This window comes from Oryzias latipes, chromosome 8 (genome assembly GCF_002234675.1).
Source record: "Oryzias latipes chromosome 8, ASM223467v1".
Classification (NCBI taxonomy): Eukaryota; Metazoa; Chordata; class Actinopteri; order Beloniformes; family Adrianichthyidae; genus Oryzias; species Oryzias latipes.
Genome location: NC_019866.2, coordinates 22,457,007 through 22,483,630, shown reverse-complemented (window position 1 = coordinate 22,483,630; position 26,624 = coordinate 22,457,007). Strand labels below are relative to the sequence as shown.

Here is a 26,624-nt window from a genome sequence, read left to right as displayed (position 1 = left end):
TTTAGCAAATCAGCCTTCATATATGAGGCCCTTAGACACTTTGCATTCACTGAGTTGACCGTAAACTTCTCTGAATGCTGTAAGGAGAGATGAAAGGCCGTCTAACAGATAGGTTAAACTTCAGCTATTTCATTATTTTTTATGCCTTCGACATAAAAATTTCAAAATAGGAGGAAATACTTCCGCAAAAAGTCTGTAACAAAAAAAAAATGGGAGTTATAAGACGAATATTACGGTAATACTAGAAACTGTACATAAAATTTGTCAATTTAAAGAAGTAAATTATTGTTGCCAGGGGTGGATTAGAAGATGTTGAAAATGTTGTGTACCTTTCTATCCCCATATGTTTTTCAGTGTTCTAGCATTGCAAAATAAAGCATAATTTGGATTTATGACATACTCTTTTTTTACCAAAAGAATACAGAAACAAGAGATTAAAAGAAGGAACAACTTCTACTGACTGTATAGTTTTGGCCTCTTTTTAACTGGATAGAGTGATTTAGCAAAGTCACACGTAATTGCATCACCTTTACACAAATGCAAGAACTTTGACTAATTTTCTGAGACACTATTGTAGAAAAGAACTTCTCAGTACAAAAAAATTCAATGCACAGTATGATACAAATCAGTTACAGAGTAAAGAAGGTTACGTGAGAATGAGTGTGATGTGCTCTTTAAAAATGTTCCGGTACACAAACATGTGCTTCACAAAAAAATGTGTTTATTGTGTGTGTGTGCACGCTTTCTGTCCGTGCATGTGTGTGTTGTGTCCAGCAGAGGGAAATATTTCACAGCACAGTGGCGGCAGCACGGCCAGAAACCAGAGATTCATCTGACGCTGAAGGATGTCGGTCAAAAAAAAAGGAACCCGGATTAAAGGGAGTGTGCAAATCAAAATCAGCTCAACTGTGGTGCCACACGGGGCACCCGATGGCGAGCTGCAACGTATATACAGTACATGTGGAGAAACTTATGCTGAACCACGAGGGAATCACATTCTGAAGGGAAGCGAAGGAAAAAAACAGCTGGCAACCGTTTTTGCATGACAGTGCTTTGACTGAACACAAACACGTGTTCAGCGTGAGCTCCTGCCTGTCTGCCACTTTATCTGCTCCTGCAGTTTCACGCAGGAATTTGGCTAAGTTGCAACCAAATGATGATGAAAAAACAACAAAAAACAGAGATAGCTGGTTGAAGAGTTCTGCGCTTTCGTCTAGTTTGCTTCTGTGCGTCGCCTTTTGCAGAGAGATATATGGGTTCTTTGATCTGGGTGAGGCTCACGCAGGGCTGACGAGTGCACTGCTGCTCAGACTGCAGGTGTCTGTTTGTGCATGGGATAAGATAAGGAGGGTGAGAGCGTAGGGGTGCTTGGCTTCAGCAGTGTGCTCCTCTTGCTGTGGATTTCTTTGGTCCAGCGTCGCCGTCTTTGGGCAGCCCACCTGGAAGCGGCGTTCCTTTGAGCTGTCAGGATCTGCCCCTTCAAACGGGGGTAAGCCCATCCGTACAAAGAAGCAGAGGAGGAGATCAGTTTTTTTTTCTTGCAGAGTTCTCCACAGAAGATCAAAGTGGGCTTCATGTGTGGTTTGAGTTCATAACAAAAGAAAAGGGTTCACCGGCTGTCCAGTGAAGATACAAGTCTCAAAGAGTTTGCCTATCGGTTCCCCGGGGATTGAGAGGGCAGCAGGGTGATGTCCGTGTGCTCTAGACCTGGGTGGAGTAGGAGCGATGCAGCGTTGTGCGCCGTCCGGCGTGCAGGGCGGCGCAGCGCGGCGAGTGCTGCTCTGGCTGGTCTAGGCTTCGCTGGAAATGGAGCGAGACGGTGTGAGGACATCGGGGTTGGCGGGGAACCGATAGGGCTGCTGGTCATGTGATCTCGGTGAAAGGTGATCTCCGAGCGGTCTGCAGGGGACAGAGCGGAGTGAGAAAGAGAGAGGACGGGGGCCAGTGGAAAAGGCGAGAAGAGAGAGAGGAGTGAAGAAAAAGAATAAATCAAGAGCGATGCGCGAGGTGAGAAGGAGCAGGAGTTAAAACAGAAAAAGGCAAACAGATGACAAATGAGGAGAGGTCAGAAGAGGCTAGAATGGTTGGTAGGCATTGTACGGCTGGGAGGAGGCTGAGAGGGCAAGTGCAGGATGCTGAAGGAGTGTGAGGGGGAAGGGGGTGTTGGGAGGACAGAGGCAAGGTGGGAGACAGAGGAAAAGAGTCAGGTAAGGGTTAGTGACAGACCACAAAGGGTGCAAGACATTTTGACTACTGTCACTTCAGGGCGTCAACTCAGAAAACATCAAGGGTTCTTAGGAGACAATACATTTCCAGGTAACCTCTGATGTCACCAAGGTGTCCCGGGACGTTCCTCAACAGGGCCGCCCAATGCTGGTCCAAAAGATCTACCACAGTCAGAATGAGGAAACACCTGACTTACGTCTTAGACATCACCGTCGTTAAGGCTAGATATGGACGGTCGATGGGAAAAAATTGGGCAAACCTGTCCAGGGGACACAGGTGACCTGCATGAGATAGCAAGGCATGATATCTCATGCAGGTCACCTGTGTTTTCAAGGATAACAAGCAGGACAGTGTTTTCCCTGGGGTACCAGGGTTGGGAAACACACCGTATGACAGAATCACCTGTTTGGCATACGTGGTGCAGCCTTACCCATACTTCACCATAGACCTACCACACGCACGACAACTGTATGCTACATTTTCATGATGTTTCTTGAGGCGGCCAAACGAGCCTCAAGACACACCTGCACTCCCCTTAAGATCCGGTCGCTCCTCTCTATAACCGTCCACAGGCTCAGAAAAAAAACAAAATCCTGCAGCAACCACCGTACGAGTGCAATTAAGGTTTTAGCTAATCAGCAGCAAGGGCAGAAGAACTGGACATCAGACAGGATGGTAGATCTCAAGGACCAGATTTGCGTAGCCCTGTTTCATAAAGATCCATCAATTCAAGTGTGTCTGATCACAAAGTACACTTATTCTGGTTGGACATGACTCAAACAAAAAAGCAGTGGACGCACAGATCTGCTGTGATTGTGAAACGCATTGAGGTTGCCTCTGCATCGGTTAGGTGACAGACAGATTCCTACATGAGAGCCATGAAGGAGGCGGACCGTACAAAGAATCACACTCCAGCACGACTGCCTGCTGTGAGAAGTGTCTTACAAATTCTAGTTGTTTTAAATTACTCTCCAATAAAATCCCCTCAAGTGAAATAACTGGATCATAAACCAATTTTTAAGCATCTTCAAACAGTAAAAAAAAAAAGAAACCAAACATATATACTATAATCTGTTCTTGCTGCAAAAACTGTGGAGGTTTAGGACCAGAAAGGAGCTCAAACCATGCATGTTAGGGGGAATTTGTGTTTTTTTGGGGGGAAGAGGAGACTAGGGGTGTGACCACCATGCCTTGCCCCTTACCTGAGAGCCATTTAAGTTATCGAGCGGACTCTCCACACAGGGCAGCGTTACCATCGGCACCCCCAGGACTGACTCGGGGTGCTGCGCCAGCAGTGGGGGGGTACAGGGCTGCAGCTGCCTGAAGTTGTTAATTACACAAGTGACCTGAAGGCAGAGAGGTTCAAAATGAGCAAGACGGAAGAGGATGTCTTTTGTTTATTCTAACATTACCCTTTAAAAAAAAATTTCCCCACATAAGATGCTGCACTTTGAAAAAAATATATATATTTACAGGTAAATTTTTTATTCCTATTTAAGACATGTGGCTTTTTAATCAATCAGCTGACCGGTCAGTTCAGGCCAGATCTGCTGCAACGAAATAAAGTGCATTTTCTGGAAAATGCAATTTTATAAAGTGCAATTATGAGCCCTTCAACAAGATGGATTGTTTTAATTCACTGGGAGAGACCCGTTTTTTCTGCGTTTGAATGTGAGCCACAAACAAACTTTAGGATTGGAAGTTAAATGTTGTTTAGTCAAAACTACTGGTGTTTCATTCAACGGTGTTTTCACTGCAATATTTTATCTGAAAGATCATGTTTTGGTGTTTGCAAACCGGATTCATGCTGAGAGACCATTAAAAATGGAACAAAAGTATTTTTAAAGGGTTTCACCTCAAAACAATAGCAGAAATTTCCCCTTCGATTTACATTCACCAAATCTGGGTTTGAGTCTAATTTTATGCTTTTTATGCTGATTCTTTTTTTAAATGTAAGGGGGGGGGAAGCATTTTTGTTTGCCAAAGAAAACATTTTTATGATAAATAAAGTTCATAAATGAAAAAGAAAAAAAAGATTTTTTTTTAGGAAAATCCCAAGCTCCTGTAAGTAACTGAAAAAAATGACTTTAAAGAGCAATTGATGTATTTTAAAAACCAACGCTTTAAATTTGACTTGATTAATCTATATTAAAATCCAACCCAACATCTAACTGGGACTTTGATTCAAAATGTTCCATTTTGATTCAGTTATGTTTTGATTTTTGAGTGATGGATTTATTGATTGATTTCAAGCATTAATTATAGACAATACAATAAATAAATTTAAAAAAACAGATTTATCAAACTCATTGCAGAAATCATGAAATGCGTAGATGGAAAAAGCAAAAACAAAGACACACTTAAGTCAAATTTGCTTAATTAAATATAGTGATCATTAACTAAAGACATGCTGAGCTTGATTTATTGCTTGAAAAGGAGCAGGAAGAAGCAAACTTATATTTTCTCACCCCTACTGAGTGAATTCATTTTCTAGTTTTGCTTAGTTTTCTTAAACCGACCAATTGGTTACATAGGTTGGCTACCTATATCCGGCCCGTTTTGAAACACGGACCAAGGAGTTAACAGTTTGAGTGAATCTAAGTCTGTAAGTAGATTTTAATAAAATCACAACCATGCACCAGGAATGCATTGCCTTTCCTAAATAATGACATATTTAATAATGAAAAGTTTGAAATTGTTGTTCATCTGTTGCATCTTGCACAAAAAGCATCAATACCTTGATATGGGTTTTATTTATTTGATGATTTGAGTTTCTTTCCTTTTAAATTCAGACTGAAATTAAGCATTTTATGGTCATTTGACTGTATCTGCTGAGCTATGTCTCGTTGTTTACAGACTTTTCCAAAATGGCGTCACTTTTTACGTATCTTAAACAATGGCAACAGGCTAGCATAGCATCTCTAGCAATATACACATCTTCCCATTCATTTGAATGAGAAGGTGTGTCCAAACTTTTGGTCTGTACGGTATAACTCATTGGTTTTGATGCACACATTTGGCATCTCTGTTTTACTTAACCCTTGTGCTATCTTAGATGCTATGAAGACCATTTTTCACCATTTACTTTACTTTTAATCCTATTGCATAACTCCTGCCACATTTAAAAGACTTGGGTCCTCTTTCTTATTAGTGTGTTTCGTTCTTTATCTTTGCAGAACTTTGGTGCAAAATGCACTTTAAATAACGATGGATTGAATGAGATTCCTGTGATGAGGAGAAACTTAAAATCTAAAAAAGGCAGGCTGGAGTCAGTAGTTTTCTGTTAAGGTGTCATTTCTAGCTTTGAAGTCAGATGCGACCCCATGATGAACTGGCCCAAGTGCAAATCTGAAACCATTGTTTTTTTCTTTCTTTTGTATACTTTTATTGGTTCATTTAATCCATTTATCTCTGTGATAAGCTTTGATTTTTAAGCCACGTAACCACAGAAAACCTGCTAACTTAAATTGCCGGACTGTTCCTTGAAAAACAGCTTTAAATCCGAAATGATGAATGAAAATCCCTGCTGTAGATGAGCACAAAGCCTCCTTTCCTCTTTGACAGAAAGGGACCGAAAGGCTCTCTCTACTTCTGCAGAATACAACTTAGCATGCAGAAGGATTACAGAAACTTTTTTTTTTTCAGAAAGGGTTATCTTAACTGAGTTGAGTTCATTTTTTAAGTTGAAAACGCTTGCCTCTTATCTAAGAAGCATTTTCACTTCTGAGGTAAATCGCCTTAAGAAACTGTTAATCCACACGACCCTCTGATGCTGCGTTCACACTGAATGCAATATGCGTGGCGTATTTGCGTCCTCTGCCTCTGTTTCGGCGTGTGGTGATTCGCTGCTGGACGTTTGTCCAAAAATGCATTCATAAATATGCAGCTCTCATGTGTGGGAAAAGCTGCAGTCCAAGGTTTTTGGCCTCAGTGCTACTTGGAATCATTGATTTTACGTCTCTTGTAACAAATGGAAGATGCAGATGATATTGAGAGATCAGATTTATGAATTTTGGAGAGCTCTAATGCACGCCTGAATGTCTGGGTTCATGAGGTCATTCAGAGACTCCCCCAGTACGGGGGGGTTCACCATCTAGTACAGGAGCTGTATCTGAATGACGGTCGCTTTCAGCTGTACTTCCGTCTATCTGAGACACAGTTTGACGACATGCCGTCCCGCATTAGTCCAAGGAGGGAAAACATAAATACAAGAATAAAATTAAAGGATCCTTTTGTAATTGTCTGGAGAAAAAATATATATCATACAGATCAAGAGGAAAATCAGCTTCTCCTCCATGATGGTTTTGGACTCCACCCTCTGATTAAATCATCAACTCATTTATTGATAAATGCAATGGGAATTCTTTGCCAAAAGTCAGATATTTGAACTTGAGCTGGGAATTTTTGCCGTGTTGTCACACCTCCTGACACCAGAACGCCATGCTGCGGCCAACGCTCAAAACAGGGCCGCAGGGCGTCAGATCGCTTAGTCTTTAATGCTTAGTCCGATTGCGTCTGACTAAGCATTAAAACTGTCTCTGCCACGTGAATCATGGTGTGATCATAGCTTTCATTTTTTATTTTTTTGATGGGCTTTTTGCCAACGTATTCTGGTTCTAAATGGAAATTTTAATGGTTTCATTTTACTGCAGAATTTGAAACTCTCTTTTTTGTTTTTGTTGTAAAAGTTCTTTCAAGAACACAATCTTTGTTTTAATGAGTCATGTGATTTATTGATACTTCGTAATGACCTGAAACTGTATTGGTAAGGCATTGATATTTGATAAAAAGTTATAAACCGGATAATGATAAATCATGTAATAAAATGGTTAAGGTAGAGCAGGGGTGGGATTATGTGAAAGAAATTGTTTTATTATTAGCGTTGTTTAAAATTATTTGGTTAAATTTGTTTAAATGTTAACTCAGATTGACCTTTTTACCTTTTAAGACAGCTTTGTGTGTTTGTTCATCTGGTTCTCATCCCCATCAAGGCTGAGTGGGTTTTACGACACACTGTCCTGAGTTGATAAGGAATACTGTTTGAACTAAGAATCCACCAAATGGGTCATCATAAGACACCCCCTAATGAACTTTTCTCTTTGTTTTGAAATTGTGACCTCCCACTTGAATTCTTAATAGAAGGAACACAAGGGAGAAGCAGAACCTTTGAGAAGAGAAGCGTGGTGGACGTTTTCTGTCACACTTGCTTTTCTCCCTTGTGTTGGGGGAAACTTGATTCTTGTTGTGGTCTGTTGTTTATAATTGTGTTTTTCTTTAATGTCTAGATGCATTTATCTGACAGATTATATAAATTCATTTCCTTCCACTCCCTTTCAAGCAATCTTTGATTTAATGTCTAATTATCCTAAGTTTGATACATCTTTGTATGAATTCTAACTGCTGATTGTATTGTTTTGTGCATTATTCTTGCTTTGATTGCTTGAAAGAAAACATTTCAAATCTAATGTGTGTTGAATAAACATATTTCCAATCCTAACTGTCCCTATCTCGGCATTTTGACCCACCCTCCTTACCAGGAACACAGCTATGGCTCCCCCCGTGAAGAACCCTGCGAGGACGTCAGACCAGTGGTTGCGATATTCAGCGACTCTCACAACACCCACCAGCATGGCTAGGCAGAGCAGGGTCAGGCTTATGGTGGGCTTTGTGAGGCGTGTACCTTTGGTCCTGAACACTAGTGTCACATACATCTGCAGAAAAACATGCGAGGGGGCAAACATTCGGGGGGGTCAGGAAGCCACAAACAGCATGCAAGCACATCCATGTTTTAAACGGCTGTTTCAGCTCGCAGGAAGGTGTCAAATCTATCATATGATGAACTTTAAATATGGCAAACTGGTCTCTTCAATCCTAATCTCTGGTCTATAGAATTGCTTACATTGGAAAGGAACAAAGGTGGTGCAGCCTGCTCCAACCTACCACTGTGTACAGGGCAGAGTACACACTGAGCGCCGCGTCCTTACACGGAAAGGATTTACGCGCAGACATGACAACTAGCGGGTTGCCCGTGCAGGCCCGCCGCTCTGTGATGTACTGCATGGGCGACTGGCAGCCCAGCGCTGTGTAGTTTGGTCTGCAGGCGGACAGGAAGTGAGGCGTCTGGTTTCCTGTCACCACTTGGCCAGCATTAGAGAAAATGGTGGTGGTGAAAAAGCCGAAAGCATAGACACCTGAGTGAAGAAGAAAGAACACATAGCGATGACGCAACGTTTTTTTTCTTTTTTTGTTTTTTTTTAGGCAGAGGGTGAAAAAAAAATACACGTGTTCGCATGATTTAAACAACATGGGGACATGTTAACAGGTGAGGCATGATTTTCCCCCCAAAATAGCACTAACACATTATTAGCAGCAGAGGTGTCACTTCTGCTCATTCAGCTCAAGATACACACTTTCAAGCTGTTTAATATTCATGACAGTCTCTCTGGCAGGAAAAGCAAACATCTACATCTACAGCCCGCTTTCTCTTCCAGTTCACAGTAGCCGGTTACACGAAACAGAATCTTTGAAGAATTCTTTCCCTCATTTCTTTTGTTACACTGAACTATTCTTGATAAAGGCATACATGGAGATAAAGGATTTTCTTTTACAAAAGATCTAAAAGGCTCACCCAGGAAGCGGACTATGCGTCTCAGCAGGGGGTAGAAGTAGCAGCAGTCTGCGGTGACGATGGTCTTCTCCTGGGTTTCCTCTGCCTTGGTGAAGAAAGCACACAGCTCTCCAACGAGAATCTGGGGAAAAACAGACCAAATGCTCTGAGTGACAAATGTTTGAAATATGTCTTTAAAAAGTGACGCTTTGATTGATAACATTATAAAAGATCACGTAAAAAACTCTGAAAATGATGAAACGTCTTGCTCTGGAGAGACTGACATTTATCGTGAAAAAGAAACAAGGCAGGATAAAGGTATGCAAAATGTGTGTGTGTGTGTGTGTGTGGGGGGGGGGGGGGGTATAAGTAACCACAAAAATGTGATGGCCTTCAAAAATCCACAATTACCTAAAGAAAGAAAGAAAGAAAAAACTGCAAAAAGCAAACAAAATAACTGTAAAAAAATGAGAAAGTTAAATGTATATGTTTATATTTTTTTGCCAGACTCAAAATAATGTTTCAATGTGGTGTGTGGTGGTGAACAGGGGTTCCATAGTATTGTCTATGATCTTTTTTTATTATGCATTACAAGGGGAGAGGTGGAGAAACACGACCTGTTAGGCTTTTTGGCTGTCCACTCTCTCCGTCCTCAAGGCAAAAAGGCTTTTTTATTATTCAGTAAGGGAAGATGAAAACATACAAAATACGTCATTAGAATGGTGTGTTTTTGTATACATTGCGGGTGTCGGGGCTCCATAAACACTCCAGTGCAGAAAGAAAACAGAGACCACAACTCAAAAACAGGCCTACTGGTGACCTCGGCACATATTATCTGCTACTGAGGGCAGGAATCAAGCATATTTCTGCAATACAATATACATGCATATATAGAACCCATTAAATGCATAATAACAAGGACATAGAAAATATAATAGAACCCCTGTAATGCATAATAAAAAGATCATAGAAAATATTATGGAACCCCTGTTCACCACCACAGGTGTTTTGAAAAATAGAAATAAAGAAGAGAAACTCTAAAAATGTGTTCATGGATTCATGAATTGATGTATTTTCTATGCAAAATTATATTAAATCAAAAAAGATTTTTGGAAACCAATCCACAATTCAAGCATCACTTGTCAGACAAAGCTCATAACCTGTCATCTGCGATAGTTGACAGTTTAGAGGACCAGCGGACCCATGATCAGCATCAATAGCCTACGTGCATGATAGAACTTCCGGTTAACTTCCGTGTTTCGAGTGTAAGGCCGACAACTTCCTGTCGGTCGTGTTATTGTTGTGGGGAGTTCTGTTGAGTTGCTAGTTTTAAATAAATAGGAGCAGATTTCAGGTAAAAGAGAGGCGTTTGGTGTTTCAACGCGTGACAAAGACATCACAACGTTGTGTACCCGTGTGCGAATTTGTCAAAGTACAACAGTACTATAAGCTTTCATAGCTTTCCAGTATATGTGTCGGTGAGAGCCGAATGGATGGTGAACACGGCGGGAGGACTTCACCCCAAGCAAGACGAGTCGTGTTTCGTATTTGCAGCAATCGGAAAGAAAATGCGTCATGTAAAATGCGTCACTACTGCTCTGGTTAACGTCATGCATAGATGGTGTTTCGCTGAGAGAAAGCTTTGGAGCGCATACGGGACCAACCAGCCGCTCCGCTCTCGCCCCGCCGGCTCTCCCCTCTCTTTCACCCCTCATGAGGGAGATGCGGGGGGGATGCGTGCCCACTGATGTCTGGACCCGGCATCAACCGAGCTCTGCGTTCGGGCTCCGGTGCCAGTGGACCGAGCGAACCTGTCTGAGCAGAGCAGCTGGATTTATTAATGTGTTTGAGGGGAGGGTGCTTTGATACGTGTGCGTTTTGTTGTTTTGTCATGTGTGAAAATTCGGACTGCGAGCCGACCCGCCGCTCTGGGTTAGCGGCTGCCGGACTCACGAGAACAGAGCAGAGCTCGAGCCGCCAGCTTACACAGCCGTCTCAGTCATTAGAAACTGTTCAAAAAATCACACGGAATTGTGTTTCTAGTTGTGCCCTGACAAAATAAAGGCTGATGTTATTCCCAGACATTTACGTGCAGCCAGGATGCAGATTGCAACGTTTCCCACATGGTTTGTCCTGGATTTTGTGTCTAGTGGGTCTAGATGACCCAACTCCCAATGTCAAAGTGTCTAGGATAGCACAAGGGTTAGTAAAACTTTTTTGATAATGCATGTTCTCCTCGGTTTTACTGAACACTCATGTCAATATTTTCACATCTCAAATCAAAGTTGTTGCCATAACTTTAGTTGATGTTCCAATTTTTTGTGGATTTTACAAAAGGGCTTAAAAAACACCTGATTTCTAAAAAAAAAACGTACATTTTCTGTCAATTCTTTATGTAGTGGGCTTTACAGGATCAAGTAAAAAGTATTAGAAAGTTCCCACAAAGTCAGCCCTGAAAAACAGCTGAAACTTTAGGGAATAAAACAGCACTTTAAGAATCATCATGAGAAAACATTAGCCAAACATGCATTACTGCATAAGTACCACCTTTTTAATAAAGCGCACAGGCTCCCTGGCTGTGGGAGATGGATTTTCTGTGACTGAAATAACAGCCATCGCAGTCTCGCAGAGATGTGCTCTCGGTTTCCTTTCTCCTTTTGTTATGAGTTTCTGGCTCTGAGTTTGGTCCGATGGCTGTGTTTAATTTGCTCTGTACGTGTCAGAGCAGTGGTGCCACCTCATGCCGGTGATCACTTAATGGGCTGAGACCGTGAGGCTCATCTATATGAGAGCTGACAGCTCTCAGATATGCTGGCCTGCACTAAAACCAAGCTCTCTTGATAAATGCCTCTCACAGCAGAGAAATACTTCATCTTTAAAATCATCCTGACAATTTAAACGTCCTCCTGTGACCATAATGGATCCCACTTTATCAGCGGGCTGTTACTCGGCGCCACCATCCCCATTCCTCCTCCACACTTTTCATAACTCCACATCCATCCTCCAAACTGCCCGTGTCAGGAACGCTGATGGAGCCTGTGGAGCGGTAGCCGAACGGAGTGAAACGGCTAACTGCATCAACCAAGTGACCCGCTTCCAGTCAGATTTGGTGGTTCCAAGCACTTTCAAGTGTCTCCAGCCAACTCAAGCACTGACAGCATGTGAGAGGGCAGCAGCGCTGTGAAGTGAGTGCCCAGCCAAACGGTTCCCTCCATTAAAACCACAAAGCCCCACTGGGTGTTCCATGGCAACCCTCTAAACACTGACGTGAGCAAGAAATCAAAGCTGAGCAGGATTTAATCAGTGGCTTCGGATCAGATACATTAGGAGTCGTATTGCACAGCAAGGGGTTGTGGAGCAATTAAAATACAGTTTAATGGCTGTTTCCATGGGGACCGCTGGTCTGCGGAACAATGGAGCCGAGATACGGATAACAAGGTGGTGTCACACAGGGTCAAGAATAACACGGTGCCGTGTGGTCTCCCTGTGTTTCTAGCCATGAGAGGTTTTTGTTTAGCTGCTCCACGCATGCTAAATTCATTATTCACGCGTTTACATTATTGTTTACCTGACAGAACTTCAGGGTCCTCAATCTTCCGTATTTAAATACAGTCTCAGAATCATTGTGTTTTTGCATTTATAATAACACTAAAAAGCAAGAGTGGAACTGGGACGCTTTGGGGGCTGCACAGTAGTGTTAAACCGCACACCGAGAAGGCTTCATTGGTTCATTGATCATTCCAAATTCTCCCTATAAGTCTGAATGTGAGTGTAAATGTGAGTGTGTGGTCCTGCAACAGACGAGTGACTTGGTGTACCCCACCTTCACCAAACAGTAGCAGTGGGATAGGCTCCAGCAACCCTTTTGACCCCAAAAGGAACTCAGCGGTTTCTGAAGACGGGAAGTTTTGAAAAACGACAACCGTCAATGTTTATTGCTGCATTAAGTTTCAGTTTTGGAAAAAAAAATACATTTATATATATGAAAAGAAAAAAAGAAAACACCACAGCGGGACAAATCCGTAAAACAATGAATGGGGCTTGGAAAAAATTCAAAAATCCAATAAAGAAACCAAAACACACATTTTTATGGAATGGGCACAGGATCTGTGGCTGGGCAGCCTTTTTGTGACAAAGGTGGAATTCTGTCAATGTTTTCTAAATTTTCCACAGTGTTGGAAAAAAAATGTATTTTAACGATCTTCATGAGAATTCACACACATGCCACCAGGTTAAGTCTAAAACCTTTGACCTCAGGGAGAGGCTGCTATCTGAAATCTAACCCCAAAAAAAGTTCTTTGAAGCCCAGATACATATTGAAAGTTCTCGTGGTGATTTTGATCTATCACCTCCTAACTCCTGAAGCATCTTTGAGAAGCTACTCAGGAAAAATCTTTTGAAATGATAAGTTGTAGATTTTGAACGGCGTTTATTTTTTACCTGAATATTGTCAAAACTGAATATGAATCTCTGGCTTAAGCTGATACGATGTGTTCACGCCGTGGTTAACAAACAACCCCAGTTGCCAAGGAAATACAAGCGTTTACTTTTGCAGATTCTTCTAAAACTTTGTCCCCAGGTGACCAAAAAGAAAACCCACGGCGGGTGGTGTCTGCAGCCCATTCAACGCCACTCCTGGCTTTGGTTTTGGATTGGTTTCTGAAGCTCCAAAGTTATGTTGTTCAATGTCAGATCTTGAAGGTCACCATTTAGCTTTTAGCTTCAGGTTTTGTCTCGCTAAATGCTTTTGCACTGACTATAAAATTCCAATAAATGTGTCTAATGGACACAGATCAATTTTGAAAAAACTCGCATTCATCAAAAAATGTTTTAGCGCTTGGAGGAGGTGGTTTTTGAGACGTATCGAAATGGACATATTTAGCAAAACTGCAATGGAAAACTTTTTTCACGTGACCAACAACCAGATGGCGATGCACTTCTTGGTAGGAACTGGCATCCTTGGGCGCTGCAAAGCAGGCGCTACCGGAGGTCCCACAGCGTCATGCTGCTCATCAATAGTTGAACGTGTCATGTGGAAGTGTTGAATCCACAACTCCTCTGGAAAATCACCAACCAACAATTTCCAAAATGGCTTCATTCGTAGCCCCTCCCACGTGTAAAGAGCCCGCCGCTCCATGGCCTAAAGAAGACGCCAACGTCTCCTTTAATAGATGATGATGAGCACTAGTGACGTATCTGCTGTCAATCAAAGTATTGTTTACATCCACCGCTGTTTGTTTGAAAGAATCATCACCTGAGTTGGTTTGTGTTTATTTGCCTAATGATTATAAGGTGACGTTAAATCATATACAACAGTATCATTGCGAACTGGTGGGTTTGTTTTTACATTTCTGGAATTTTGATAACTTTTTGCGCACATGTAATGGAAACGCTGTTACTTTAGTTAGGTTTGAAAGTTTTTTGATGGTGTTGGGGAAGGTTTGGTTGCCATTTTTCTGTTCTGCTGCATTTAGATCCTTTAGAACCACCAAGTCATCACTTTGTTGACCATGAAAATCTTGCATCCAACCCTAAAACAAAAGCTCGTTTTCAAAACAAATGGATGGACGGATGGACTTTTGCTTCATTTTTTTCAGCACAAAAAAACAAAGACAAAATTAGAAAAACCAGAAAAAATGTCAGGAAAACCATAAGAGCTCACAAAATTTTGGTTTCCAGTTCCATTTGACAGAAAGATAGAGAACTAATCTGACAAGATTCCCAATGGCAAAGCTTTCTGATTGAAAAAGAAATCTGTAAATTGTGCATTTATAATTTTCCCTTGGAAATAACTCTTTAGATTTTGTAGAAATGTTGGGTTGTTGGGAGCAGAACTGCTAAAGGTAACAGTCATGCACTGATGAAATCCATGTGAATTATGAAATGCATCATTTTACCCAACACTTCCAAACTCTCATCTTCTCTTCTCTGATGCGCCCCACCTCTCTGCTTTCTGATAATTCTGCTACCAGTGCAGGGTAAAGCCGGCAAAATTAAAACTTGTTATAAAAAATGACTTTGGAGGTCAGTCTGGAAAATAACAACAACTCCTGCGTGTGTCATTGCAGAACATGTTAACAGGGCTGCAAAACACACGAGGGCAGGTAAGGGCATGCATGACTGTCCGTGCACATTCCGATGCATCCGTTATTTGTGGAACAAGAGGGAAAAGAGAAGAATGAAACATTAATGCAGACGCCGGTTGAGCTTAATTCGCCGTGTCACGACTGCAGGGCCCGTATCTATCCGCATTCAGAAGCCGGGCGACTCTGCTCTGCTGTGTGGAAGTAATTACATCTCAATTTGTGTCGCTGGGTATTGGTCAGATATCAAAGCGCATTCAAGCTGGAGCTTTTTTATGAATCCCACAGCAAAAAAAGCAAGGCTGTTCTCCCCACGGCCCTAAAAGGGATTGTGGATGCTAGAGATCCAGGAAATTGAGGTGGGGGGGGGGGGGGGGGGTCTGAATTTGTAGTTCTAGATTTTTTAAAATGCATTTGGACTTTTCAGAAATATGGAAAGAAAGACTTCTTTAAAAAAACAAAGAGAACAGAGAGCGAACCGCCGGCTGTGTTTCCATCACCACGAGGGTCGTCATTAAAGCTGAAAGGAATAAATCACTTCTGATTGTGCCTCTGAGTGTTCGCCTGTGCAAATATTTGACCTAGATCCTTCTGTGTTGGTGATAAACGACGCAATAATCAGTCAAAAACCGGCTCTAGTCACTTGCAAATGTCAGCACTTCCTGCAGAAGTTTCCTGTTGGTGTAAATTAGCAACTATCACCCGACTGAAGTGGGTTAGGAGGCACAAAGAGGGCTATTTTCATCCAGGAGCTGATAATCATGAAACAATTCTGAGCTGATGGTTTGCAGATGTGCAGAACTCTCTGAAAGCTACTTTGTTGTTAGTTTGCTTGAGTCTGTTAACGTGTTAGGAGAAAGTTGGAGCATAAGCTTGTATAAGTTCACGCAAAACCCTTAAGCTTTAGTCACATACAGAGGTTGAGCTGTAAGGGGGCTGCTTTTAAGTAGTCTGGGAGGCTTGTGGAGATAAGCAGCTTCATTTGAAGAGGAGTGCAGGTGTGTCTTGAAATTTCTTTAAACCATGCAAAGTCTTTTTTTTTTTTTTGCTTTTAAATTCATTAGAAAGTAAATCCCTCCAAAGCGGTATTTTGATATTATTCCTCTAAATACCTGCGCTCTGACTACCAGCCCCTCCCAACCCACGAAAACAAGCGGGTTCTCACATTGTGATGTAGACCAGAGAGAACAGCCCCCTCCAGGACGAGTCTGCTCCGCCGGTACCTCCCCCAGGCTAACACACCCACTTTTATCTGTGGAGCTATATATTCACAATATGCACATCCAGCTTTGAAAAAGTTTGAATGTTGTTTGTTTTTGTGGGAGAGACGCAAAGACGCTGCACAGGCCAAGTCCAAATGGGCGGCACCCACAAGGAGCGAAAGCTAGTGCCTTTAGAGATGGGGTCATCTTAATTCCAGGTTGGAAATAATATTTAATAAAATAAATGTGATCCTTTTAAATCCGTATTGTTAAGTTTGCTGAAAACCTGTGCAGACACCTCAAACACTTGTGTTACTCACTGCTCCCTTTTCAATCTTCTTACTGCATCTTTTATTCCTTCAACTCTGTGTTGCAGCATCACTAATCCTTTCCTTTTCCCCTTGTCCTCTTTTACCTTTCGTTGTTTTCTGTATACCCCACTATCAGAGACAGTCCATTTTTTTGTTTTTCTCCATCTATTTTCAAACCCTCCATTTCCTGCTGTCTTTTTTCTGCCCGTTGCTCCCTAAAATATGCATCAATGAGACTTGTAGTGTTTTTTTTTTTTTACATCTCTGATCTATGACCCCAGAGTAGAAACAGTTCTCTAATGGATGACAGATTAAAGAACTGAGTCATCAAACCAACTCTTTTCTCAACATAGTTAATGAGATACTTACAGAAAGAACAGGTGAGAAAACCAAAAAATATCAGAAACAAATTCACAAATTATTCCAAATATTTCTTCAGAAAGGTTTCAAGGACAACCTTTAGGTCCTTTTAGGTCCTAACGAGCCACCAGGTTCCTAAAAGGGCTCTAATGATACCGGCTCCCCATGCTGGAGCTGTGGTTGGAGAAGCAGATGGTGCTAGGAGAAGCTACAGGTTTTAAATATAGGTGGAAAAGTGTTTCATTTGTTTAGCTTTTTACGAAACAAAAACATGCAATTCAATAAATCACAAACACAAAGATCATTTTTGATCTTTAAGACAACTGTTTCTGACACCCCTACCCATCCAATTCCCCCCTACAATTTTAGGGGTAAGGAGAAGCGGGGAGAATTTGGATTCAGCCTTAGATTCACCAATTAACCCTTGTGCTATCCTAGGCACTTTAACATTGGAAGTGAGGCCATCTAGACCCCACTAGACAGTGGGCTTAACTTTTTTCTTCAATGATTTGTGATCTTCACTGGTGTCATGGATTACATGAAATCCTCTCTACCTTTGTCATGGTAGGGATAACACGTCAAAGCACAAGGGTTATCTTATGAAGCCCGGTTTGGGACTGTGGGAAAAAAGTGACGCTTAAATAAGGTGAACATGCAAACTCTGGAAAGAACCCAGCTGGGATTTGAACCAGTACCTTTTCACTGTGAAGAGTGAGTTCTAACCACTGCACCATCATGCACATTAAAAAAAAAATGTTGAAATTAAATATATTAGACACTATGCAGTAGGTTGCACAGTCTTATGCTGCTAAATTTCAGTACTGCTGACCTGTCTGAACATTATCTATCCTAAGTGGTTAACAATTGTTTCCCACACCTTGAGTTTAAGTTCTTTCATAATTATCCTCACTTGTCTGGCTAATAGGACCCGACCCACTTTTCACGTGTTCAATTGCTTTAAAATTTCACAATTATCTGTCTTTCTCTTCTCCAGGCTGCTTATTCGCTCACATTCCCCTTCTGACCTGCTGCCACCTCCTCCATCATCTGCTCTACGCCCAACAATCTGTGCATGAAGGATCTCCTCATTTGGATCTGCAGACATGTCAAACTTTTTCATCAGCTGTAAAAATCTAACTCCATCACAAACACTGTTGCAGATTCAAACAGTTATTGAGTTTGGAAAGAGTTTTTAAAAGGCTTCAAAGCTTCAGATGGTATCAGAGAGAGCCAAAATGTCTGTCAATCAACTAATTTGAATCACTTCAATCATTTGATTTAATTATTTGAAAGTTTATATCAAACTTTCAAAGTTTATGATTCAATAAAAGGCAAATAAAAGAGGTGTTTTAAGTCTAGAACCAATCTATTTGGATCTTTTATAAAAGAGTTACCAGTGGTCTAACCATCATGATAATGTTTTTTTTAGACAAAATTAAAAGACCTGTGTTGTTTTCTAGGACATAGTTTCTGCAGAGCGGCAGTAGTTCATTAGTTGATGCAGAGTAAGGCTGCCCCCTTCCCATTCCCGTTGCTGAGGGCTTGGAGCAACGAGCTTGGGTCTGGACCAGCATATTGTCTACATCACAAAATATGATATTTTCCATCTGCTTCTGATTCACAACAATTTGAATAAAAAAAAAGGATGAAATGTAATTTTAAGCTTAATTTTCTTTATATATATGTCCTCCAACTTCAAAAAACTGCAAAAAGAAATACCAAAAACCCAATTTTCATCGGAGTGGGTCATTAAGAAGCCCATCGAGATGACTATTGTTGTAAATATTGGGCAATATAAATAAAGTTGAATTGAATTAAGAGAGAAAGACACTCGACACTGCAGGGCCTCTGAACCAATATTTTGCAGACTGATGAGACAAAATGTGCAGTGAATTTTTTATTTTATTTTTTTAAAGCTATTCATCATCACAAATACTTAAGTGTGAATGCGGCTTCAGCATTGTCAAAACGAGTTTTTAGGGGGCAATTCTTTTCCTCGAACTTATTATTTTGACCGTTTTCCTCTTGAAATAAATGTAAAATCAACCAAAAAAAGTGTCACAAATGGCTGAATATCCAGGAAGACAGACCTTTTTTTTTTAGCACCTCACTTGTTAGTACTTCCTCAAGACTAAATAAAGCTAAAGAGACATCCTGCATTTTTTTAAATGAGCTGCTGTTTTTGATGTGTTTAAGATCAGCTTAAATCACCCAAAGAGGGTGAAGCTGAAATATAAAATCCAAAATGCAGAACCATGCTTCTACTGTTGGTTTCTTTCTGTTCTTCTGGCTGATATCAAAGCTTTGCCATGTTGTCCTGACAACTTGTGTGTGTTTTTGTGTCTTGTGTTTTTTTGTTTTTTTGTTTTCCTGCCATGTGACCAGATGAGACTGAGACAAACATTTTAATTGGTCAGAGTGTGGAGACTGGGCCTAGTGTTCCCATGAGAATAGAATAAGCTGTTCTGATATGGGACACCTGTGTTAGTCAGAGGATTTTGAGACACTTTTTGAGCATAACAGTCCATAAGTGACGCAGGACCCCCAGAGCGCTGTCTGCTTTCTGTGAGAGTAAAAAATGCATCACACCTCAGAGGCAGAAATGACAACACCATTGCATCTAATCTCGTTTCGCTGCGATCGGGGGTTCTGTTGAAACCACAAGACAGACAGCTGGGGAGCATAAAATGGATCTCTGCCTCTTTGCTCATCACACAGCCAGTCTGGTTGATGCAATAACTGCTTTTTCAGTGCTGCTGCAAAGCTACCTGCAGAGAAAGTGGCAGAGAGTAACTAGTTAGGGTGACAGAGGAAAAGAAAGGTGACAGCAGGAACATGCAGACGGTTGATAGGGAGAGACGATGATGCAATCACAGCTCGGATTTTCATCCTAATCAATTAGATGTGAGCTGCAACAAAGGAAATGGTGGTAAATTGTCCATCTTCATGGATTTCAGCAGCAGGAATCTTCAATATGAGAAATAGCAGGAAGGAATTCCTTTTTTGGAGCTCCATTATTTCCCATCCTTTCTAGTTTTACTCATGAACAAATGCAGGAAGTCAGAAGGACTTTAATCAACAAAGGTGCTCACGGTTACACCGCAATCTATTCCGGCCCTCTCCATCCATGAAATACAATTTGCCATCTGTCTTATCAACTTTGTTAGTTAGTCTGTGTTTGGCTAAAAACAAACAAAAAAAACGTTCACAAGTGAAGCAAATTCATTCTTTCTGTACATAAATCCAAAAATCTGAGTTTTCTTCCGGGATAAGCCTGGAGCAATGGCAATTTTTAACGAAAGAGGGGATTATTCTTACAAATAAAATGTTATTACACAGAGATGAATATTGTACAGGTCATTGCTTCATTCAGAAAATAAAAACACTAACATCTGCGAATTTAGGGCTCATGGACTGACCCACTTTCTGTCTGCCTGACAAAGCAATTTTTTTAAGGATGGAGATGAATTTTTTTCCCTGAGTCTTTTGCTTAAGCCCGAAGTGAGCAGACATCCTGGATGCTCCAGCTGTAAACGGACATCAGATGGATCTGTTAACAGTAAAAACATCACAAAGTATCAAGTTTTTATTCATTTAAAGGCCGTGTCACACAGCCACTACGTACATTTTATGCGAATTGCACGGATAAAAATCGGTAACATGTGAATATGTGTAGAGAAAGTGAAAAAGGTTTTGGTCTTAACATGACATTTTTCACAGATTTATCGTGAATGAACCCTGTGAAAACCATGGTACGAATAAACCACACAAAGAAAACAAGTCAACGTAGACCATGAACTGTGTGTGATTATTGCTCTGTTTATATGCAATTCATTGTGATTCATGAATCAGTTTCATAATTTTAATGGGGTATGTGCGCCGTATACGTGCTATAAAAGTAATACATTGGTGGTACATGCGTGCAAAGTCCGTTAGACATGCTGCGACGTATGAGGAAACTTGCGATGCATCTTGCAAAAATCGCACACAATTGTGTTAGATTTACGTGATAATTGCGTATAATCCATGTAAAATACGTGAAAAGTACTTAAAAACGCCCCCAAATTTTGAGAAGCTCAAAATAGAATTCACATAAAGACCCGTTGGCTGAAACCTTCGACAGATGACGAATGCAAGAAACACTACATGTATCAACACATGTGTCACGAAAGACTGAAATTTCATACACAGAAAAAGGTGTGGTGTCACAAAAGGATCATAAAGAGCCCAAAAGGTCAAATGGAACCAAAGAGAAACACTCAAACGCTAACTTTGTTAGCAAAAGTCATTTTGATAATAGTGCAATCAGAAAAAGTAAATGTGTTTATGTGCTGGAGTGATAAATGAAGCACACAAAACAAGCAATAACAGTAGAGATTTCTTAATACTCTGTCAGATTTTTATTTAATTTTACAAATACAAAGACATTTCAATGTTTTAAACTCTTTAGCCAAATTGAATAACTGATTTATAAACCAGCTGTTAGGGTTTAATGATCGGACATTTGTGATTTAATCCTAATGATGCACTCTCAAGAACTTTTTAAATCTCACAAATGCTCAGTCACGGCTGCTCCAGACATTTATGACATTTATTTAGACATTTAAGGAAAACTAAAGAGATATTACTCAGACGATACAACGTCACTGCGGCTCTTTGTGTAAAAAAATTTGACTTTTTCCTTATTCAATTCAGCTGTTCCTAATCATTTTAAATGATTCTAGAAGATTCTTGAATGAGCCGCCTGGTCTGCTGATGTGCAGCATTATGCTGAGGTACGATGGAGGACACACGCACATGCAAAAGCGGAACACATTTCTACAGTTTTAGAAGCTTTGATTAGACATACATTTTATTTCACTTAATACTGATGTGCTTTTCAAACTGTTTCTCAGCATGGAAACTTTTTCACACCGCTAGAGCAACAGTGGACAGTTGTTTACAACCAGGTTTTATTTTGAAAAACTTAAGATTCATTAAGCTTTTTCAAATACTGCCTCACTAACTTTATCCTAGTTAAAGACTGCCAAAGAACAACTCTAAAAAAAACTAATTTTATTGCACAGTACATTTTCAAGAAAATCAGACAACGACGAAAATAAACGAACATCTCTTTGAAGGGCATGTACCATGCAAAATCAACTTTTTGAGCTTTATATGTATTATAAGTTTAAGTCCTCATCAAAAAACAACCCCATAGTGGTATCTTACTCCATCCACACATTTCTCAGAATTCCTCTAAAACTATAAAAACTCCATTGACTCTAACAAAAAACCTAAAGTTGATATGATCAAACCAACTTTTATTTATGGGAGATTTTTTTCATTCCAGATTAGGCAGCTCAAAGCACTGTACATAAAACAAAAAACAAACAAAACACATTCATACACACAGGTTCACACAAATGACCCTCCACCCTGAGTTCTGAAGCAGAACAAACAAGCAAACGACTTGAAAACAAGGGTCAATGATCATTTGCAAGTGAACTTTAATGCGGTTTACATTAGTATGAATGCAGTCCGACAACCAGCTCAACCAGGAAGTGGACTTAGATCCAGAAAAATAGCTGGTATCAGCAAGTGCATTTGGGAAAAGAAAAGAAAAATAACTAGCCTGTTAAATGTGAAGAGCACAAAACCTTTGGTTAAACAGACACATGGAAAAATTAGGGTTCAATTCCCAGGGGGCACAATGAGCTTCATCCAGTGTGGGTCCTTGAGCAAGGCCCTTCACGGTATGGTTGACAACCCACCCCGTGTGGTTAAGAGCATCAAATGAAAATCTAAGAGCAATATTTTGACATTTCAGTGCCTATGATTAGCACTTTTTTCTATAAATCGTGAAGTGCAGTGAGAAGAATCACGGGTTTCGAGGTGAGATGATGTGCTAATTGATAAATGTAAAAAAAAAGAGGGATATGAGGAAAGTTCACAGTAGGGACAGGCACGGCGGATGGAGAAAAGAGAAGAAAAGCAGGTGTTGATGAGGGAGGTAAACACACAGGAAAAACAAGATCAATGTTTTTTTTCAGCAAAACAATACAGTCACGGAGGAGCAGCGAGACGAGAGTAGCTGTAATAAACACAGCGTGAGTGGAAAAAGGTCACTGTGGATGCGGGGAGGGAATTAGATCTGACACGTGAAAAGAGCAGAACACGGGTAAACAACATGTCTGCAACCTAAGTGTACTGGGAATAAAATATTGTTAAAGGCTTTTATTTTGGTAATGAACCAAGGTCAAGTGTGTTCAAAGGCGAAGTTATCAGTGAATTTGTGTCAAAAACCAGATGGAAAACTTCAATCTTCCGTAAATAAGGAGATACGTATTTCTAGGGAGTAATTTAAGAATGTTTACATTGATTTGTACGTTTAATGCTCCAAATTTTGATACATCAGAGGAGGGAGGACAGGCAGCTCCAGGGGCGGAACTACAGGGGGATAAAGGTGCCCACCAGCAAGAAGCTCATCCCCACACTTGTTTTCCCAATTTTTGTGTCAATATTAGTGTCTTTATTGACAAGAAGACGATAACAAAAGCAACATTTTTAAATTAAAAAAAAACAATAACAATAAACTTGTTAGAAATACATATTTTTGATCCTTTCATTTGTAATGGCCTTTCACTCTGATGTTTTTCCATCCTTCGATATTAAATGAACAAGCTCCGCCCCTGGCCGGCACAAACGACAGATCCTGTTCGAGAGCGGCGATGACGTCACCATAACCTCAGTCATGTCCCAGAAGCTACTGGGCACAAAGACATAAAATTGGGCTAAAAACTTTTGAAATGAAACAGCAAATTAGGACTGAAATCCAAAAAAAGGCAGCAGCTGTTTCAAATATTATGAAAAAAATTAATTTGAATAAAGATTTATTAAATGCACAAAGGAGAAGTTCAGCCAGTGTTAAAATTGGTTTCAGTACAACCCAAAAGCAAGATCGTCCAGACAGCAGAAATACACACCTAGAGGCGATACACATAAAAGAGCTCTAAATTGGTAACAATATAGAGCTAAACATAGCAACAATATAAGGGTTTATTCAACTTTTCTACTAATTTTAATTATATATATATATATATATATGTGTGTGTGTGCGTGTGTGTGTGGGGGGGGTATTTTTATAATATCTTTTTTTTTAAATCTACAATCTGGTTTTCCTAACTGATTCTAGGGAGCCCCATATGGTCATGGAAGTTAAAAAAGAAAATAAAAGTATGTGTTTCTCGTGCGCACTAGAAACTTGTGCTCCGTTTGATCTTGATTTGACCCCAAAGGGAACTTTGTTTTTATAACCCTAAAAAACGTTTGTTTCACAAAAAATGTGCTTAATTCTCTAGTTTGTTTCCACATAGAGGATATTTCCATCATTGGCTTTCAGAATTTGTTAAACCAAATATTGCAGTTCATTCAAAGACTGCTGGGAGTAGTCTAAAAGATTGCAGCAGGTATCTATCGACTCCCATGGTAAAAAGTCCAAGTTTACATTTATAAAAAACATATATAACAAATTAATGTGCATTTTTTTCATTTTAAGAATCAGATTCAACATCCCAAGGGGGTGAATGTTTTAATTAACCGTTTAAATGTTATTTGAGCTCAACTGTTTACAGCGGTGAACAAAATTGTTGGTACCCCTCAGTTAATGAAAGAAAGTCCACAATTCTCACTGAAATGACTTCAAACGTTCAAAAGTAACAATAAATTAAAATTTATTGAAAATTAAATTGTCAAAATCTGCCATTACTTTTGAGTTGTTGATTAACAGAATTATTTAAAAAAACAAACTAATGAAATAGGGCTGGACAAAAATGATGGTAACCATAACTTAATATTTTGTTGCACAACATTTGAGGCAATCACTGCAATGAAATGGTTTCTGTATTTGTCAGTGAGCCTTTTGCACCTGTCCACAGGTATTTTGGTCCACTCCTCATGAGCAAACTGCTCCAGTTGTCTCAGGTTTGATGGGTGTCTTCTCCAAATGGCATGTTTCAGCTCCTTCCACAGATGTTCAATGGGATTCAGATCTGGGCTCATAGAAGGCCACTTCAGAATAGTCCAACACTTTTCTCTCAGCCATTCTTGGGGGTTTTTGGCTGTGTGTTTTGGATTGTTGTCCTGTTGGAAGACCCCTGACCTGCCACTGAGACCAAGCCTTCTGACACTAGGCAGCACATTTCTATCCAGAATGCCTTGATAATCTGAAGATTTCATTTTCCTTTGCACAACTTCAAGACACCCTGTGGCAGATGCAGCAAAGCAGCCCCAAAACAGAACTGAGCCTCCTCCATGTTTCACAGTAGGGACAGTGTTCTTTTGGTTGTATGCTTCATTTTTGAGTCTGTGTGTCTTACCAAAAAGCTCCAGTTTGGTCTCATCTGTCCAAAGGACATTTTCCCAGAAGCTTTGTGGCTTGTCAACATGCATTTTTGCAAATTCCAGTCTGGCTTTTTCATGATTTCCTTTCAACAGTGGTGTCCTCCTTGGTTGTCTCCCATGAAGTCCACTCTGGCTCAAACAACGACGAATGGTGCGGTCTGACACTGATGTATCTTGATCTAGGAGTTCACCTTCATTGTCTTTGGAGGTTGTTCTGGGCTCTTTGGATACAGTTCAAACTATCCGTCTCCTCAATTTGTCAGAAGTTTTCCTCTTCCGGCCATGTCCAGGGAGGTTGGCTACTGTCCCGTGGGACTTAAACTTCTGAATAATATGTGCCACTGTCGTTACCGGAACTTCAAGCTGCTTAGAGATGGTTTTCTAGCCTTTACCTTTACCATGTTTGTCTATAATTTTGTTTCTAATGTCCTGGGACAGTTCTCTCCTTGGCTTTCTGTTGTCCATGTTCAGTGTGGTTCACACCTTTTCACCAAACAGCAATGTGACCATTTGTCTCCCTTTAAATAGTCAGACTGACTGATTATCGGTTTGAAAACAGCTGTGATGTCAATTAAAGGACAAACCTGAGTTCATCATGACCCCCTGGGCAATTAGTTCTTTTATGGAGGTAGCATCATTTTTGTCCAGACCCATTTCATTAGTTGTTTTTTTTTAATAGTTCTATTAATCAACAACTCAAAAGTAATGGCTGAATTTGATTATTTAATTTTCTATCGATTTTAATTTATTGTTACTTTTAAACATTTCAAGTCATTTCAGTGAGCATTGTGGACTTTCTTTCTTTAATTGAGGAGTACCAACAATTTTGTCTGCCACTGTTTATTTTGGGGGTGTGTACTATCAATATTAGCAGGTTAGCTGTCCAGGTGAGAGCTTCAGAGGTGAGTATGAGTCTGTGGTTAACCTAAAATGTGCTTGAGAATTGCAAATATCTTACAGTTTAAGTAGATAAATACACAAACTACTCAGTTGTCTGCTACATTATACATTTGTGCAAAGCAAATGTTTTGTCCAACAGCATTAATATGGCACCTTGTTCACTTTTCACATGTTGCTTAAACTGCCCAAATGGCTTTATCAAAATGCCTTATAGAGCGGTGTTGCTTAGCAACAATTATGCTGCAATTTAGCACAGTTTTTTTCTTCTGTGCATCCACTTTACCCGAAGGCAGATATTTACTACCATGGTGAACAAGAGATAAAGCTTTTTTAGCACAAACTATGACCGTGTGCAGCGGACTGGACAGGAGTTAAAACCCGACTTTATTTGCTGCTGTAACACGCGCCACAGTCTTTGCCAGTGGAGGTTAGCACACACTCACTGCTGCATGCATGTCCTCTGACTCAGTTCAGTGTTGAACATTAGCCACTGTTAGAGCAGATTCAGGGTCTGTTTGCTTCAGGTCAGTCTGCCTTCTTTAGACAGAACGTA

The 26,624-nt window shown here is 40.4% G+C and overlaps 1 protein-coding gene across 5 annotated transcripts in view; it reads right to left on the bottom strand.

The window, feature by feature from the left end:
* Positions 1-699: 699 nt before the first annotated feature.
* LOC101162604 (phospholipid phosphatase-related protein type 5) overlaps positions 700-26,624 on the bottom strand; it is a 66,051-nt gene continuing 40,126 nt past the window's right edge. For 4 of the 5 annotated variants that reach the window (XM_011478601.3, XM_020705500.2, XM_020705501.2 and 1 more), the window contains 5 exons: positions 8,855-8,975; positions 8,167-8,417; positions 7,761-7,937; positions 3,429-3,572; positions 700-2,135 (listed from right to left, as the gene is read on the bottom strand). In XM_011478601.3, the coding sequence (XP_011476903.1) occupies positions 2,076-2,135; positions 3,429-3,572; positions 7,761-7,937; positions 8,167-8,417; positions 8,855-8,975 (753 nt within the window). In that variant the 3' untranslated portion in view covers positions 700-2,075. The remainder of the gene's footprint in view (positions 2,136-3,428; positions 3,573-7,760; positions 7,938-8,166; positions 8,418-8,854; positions 8,976-26,624) is intronic. The other variant, XM_011478602.3, reaches the window with a different exon arrangement.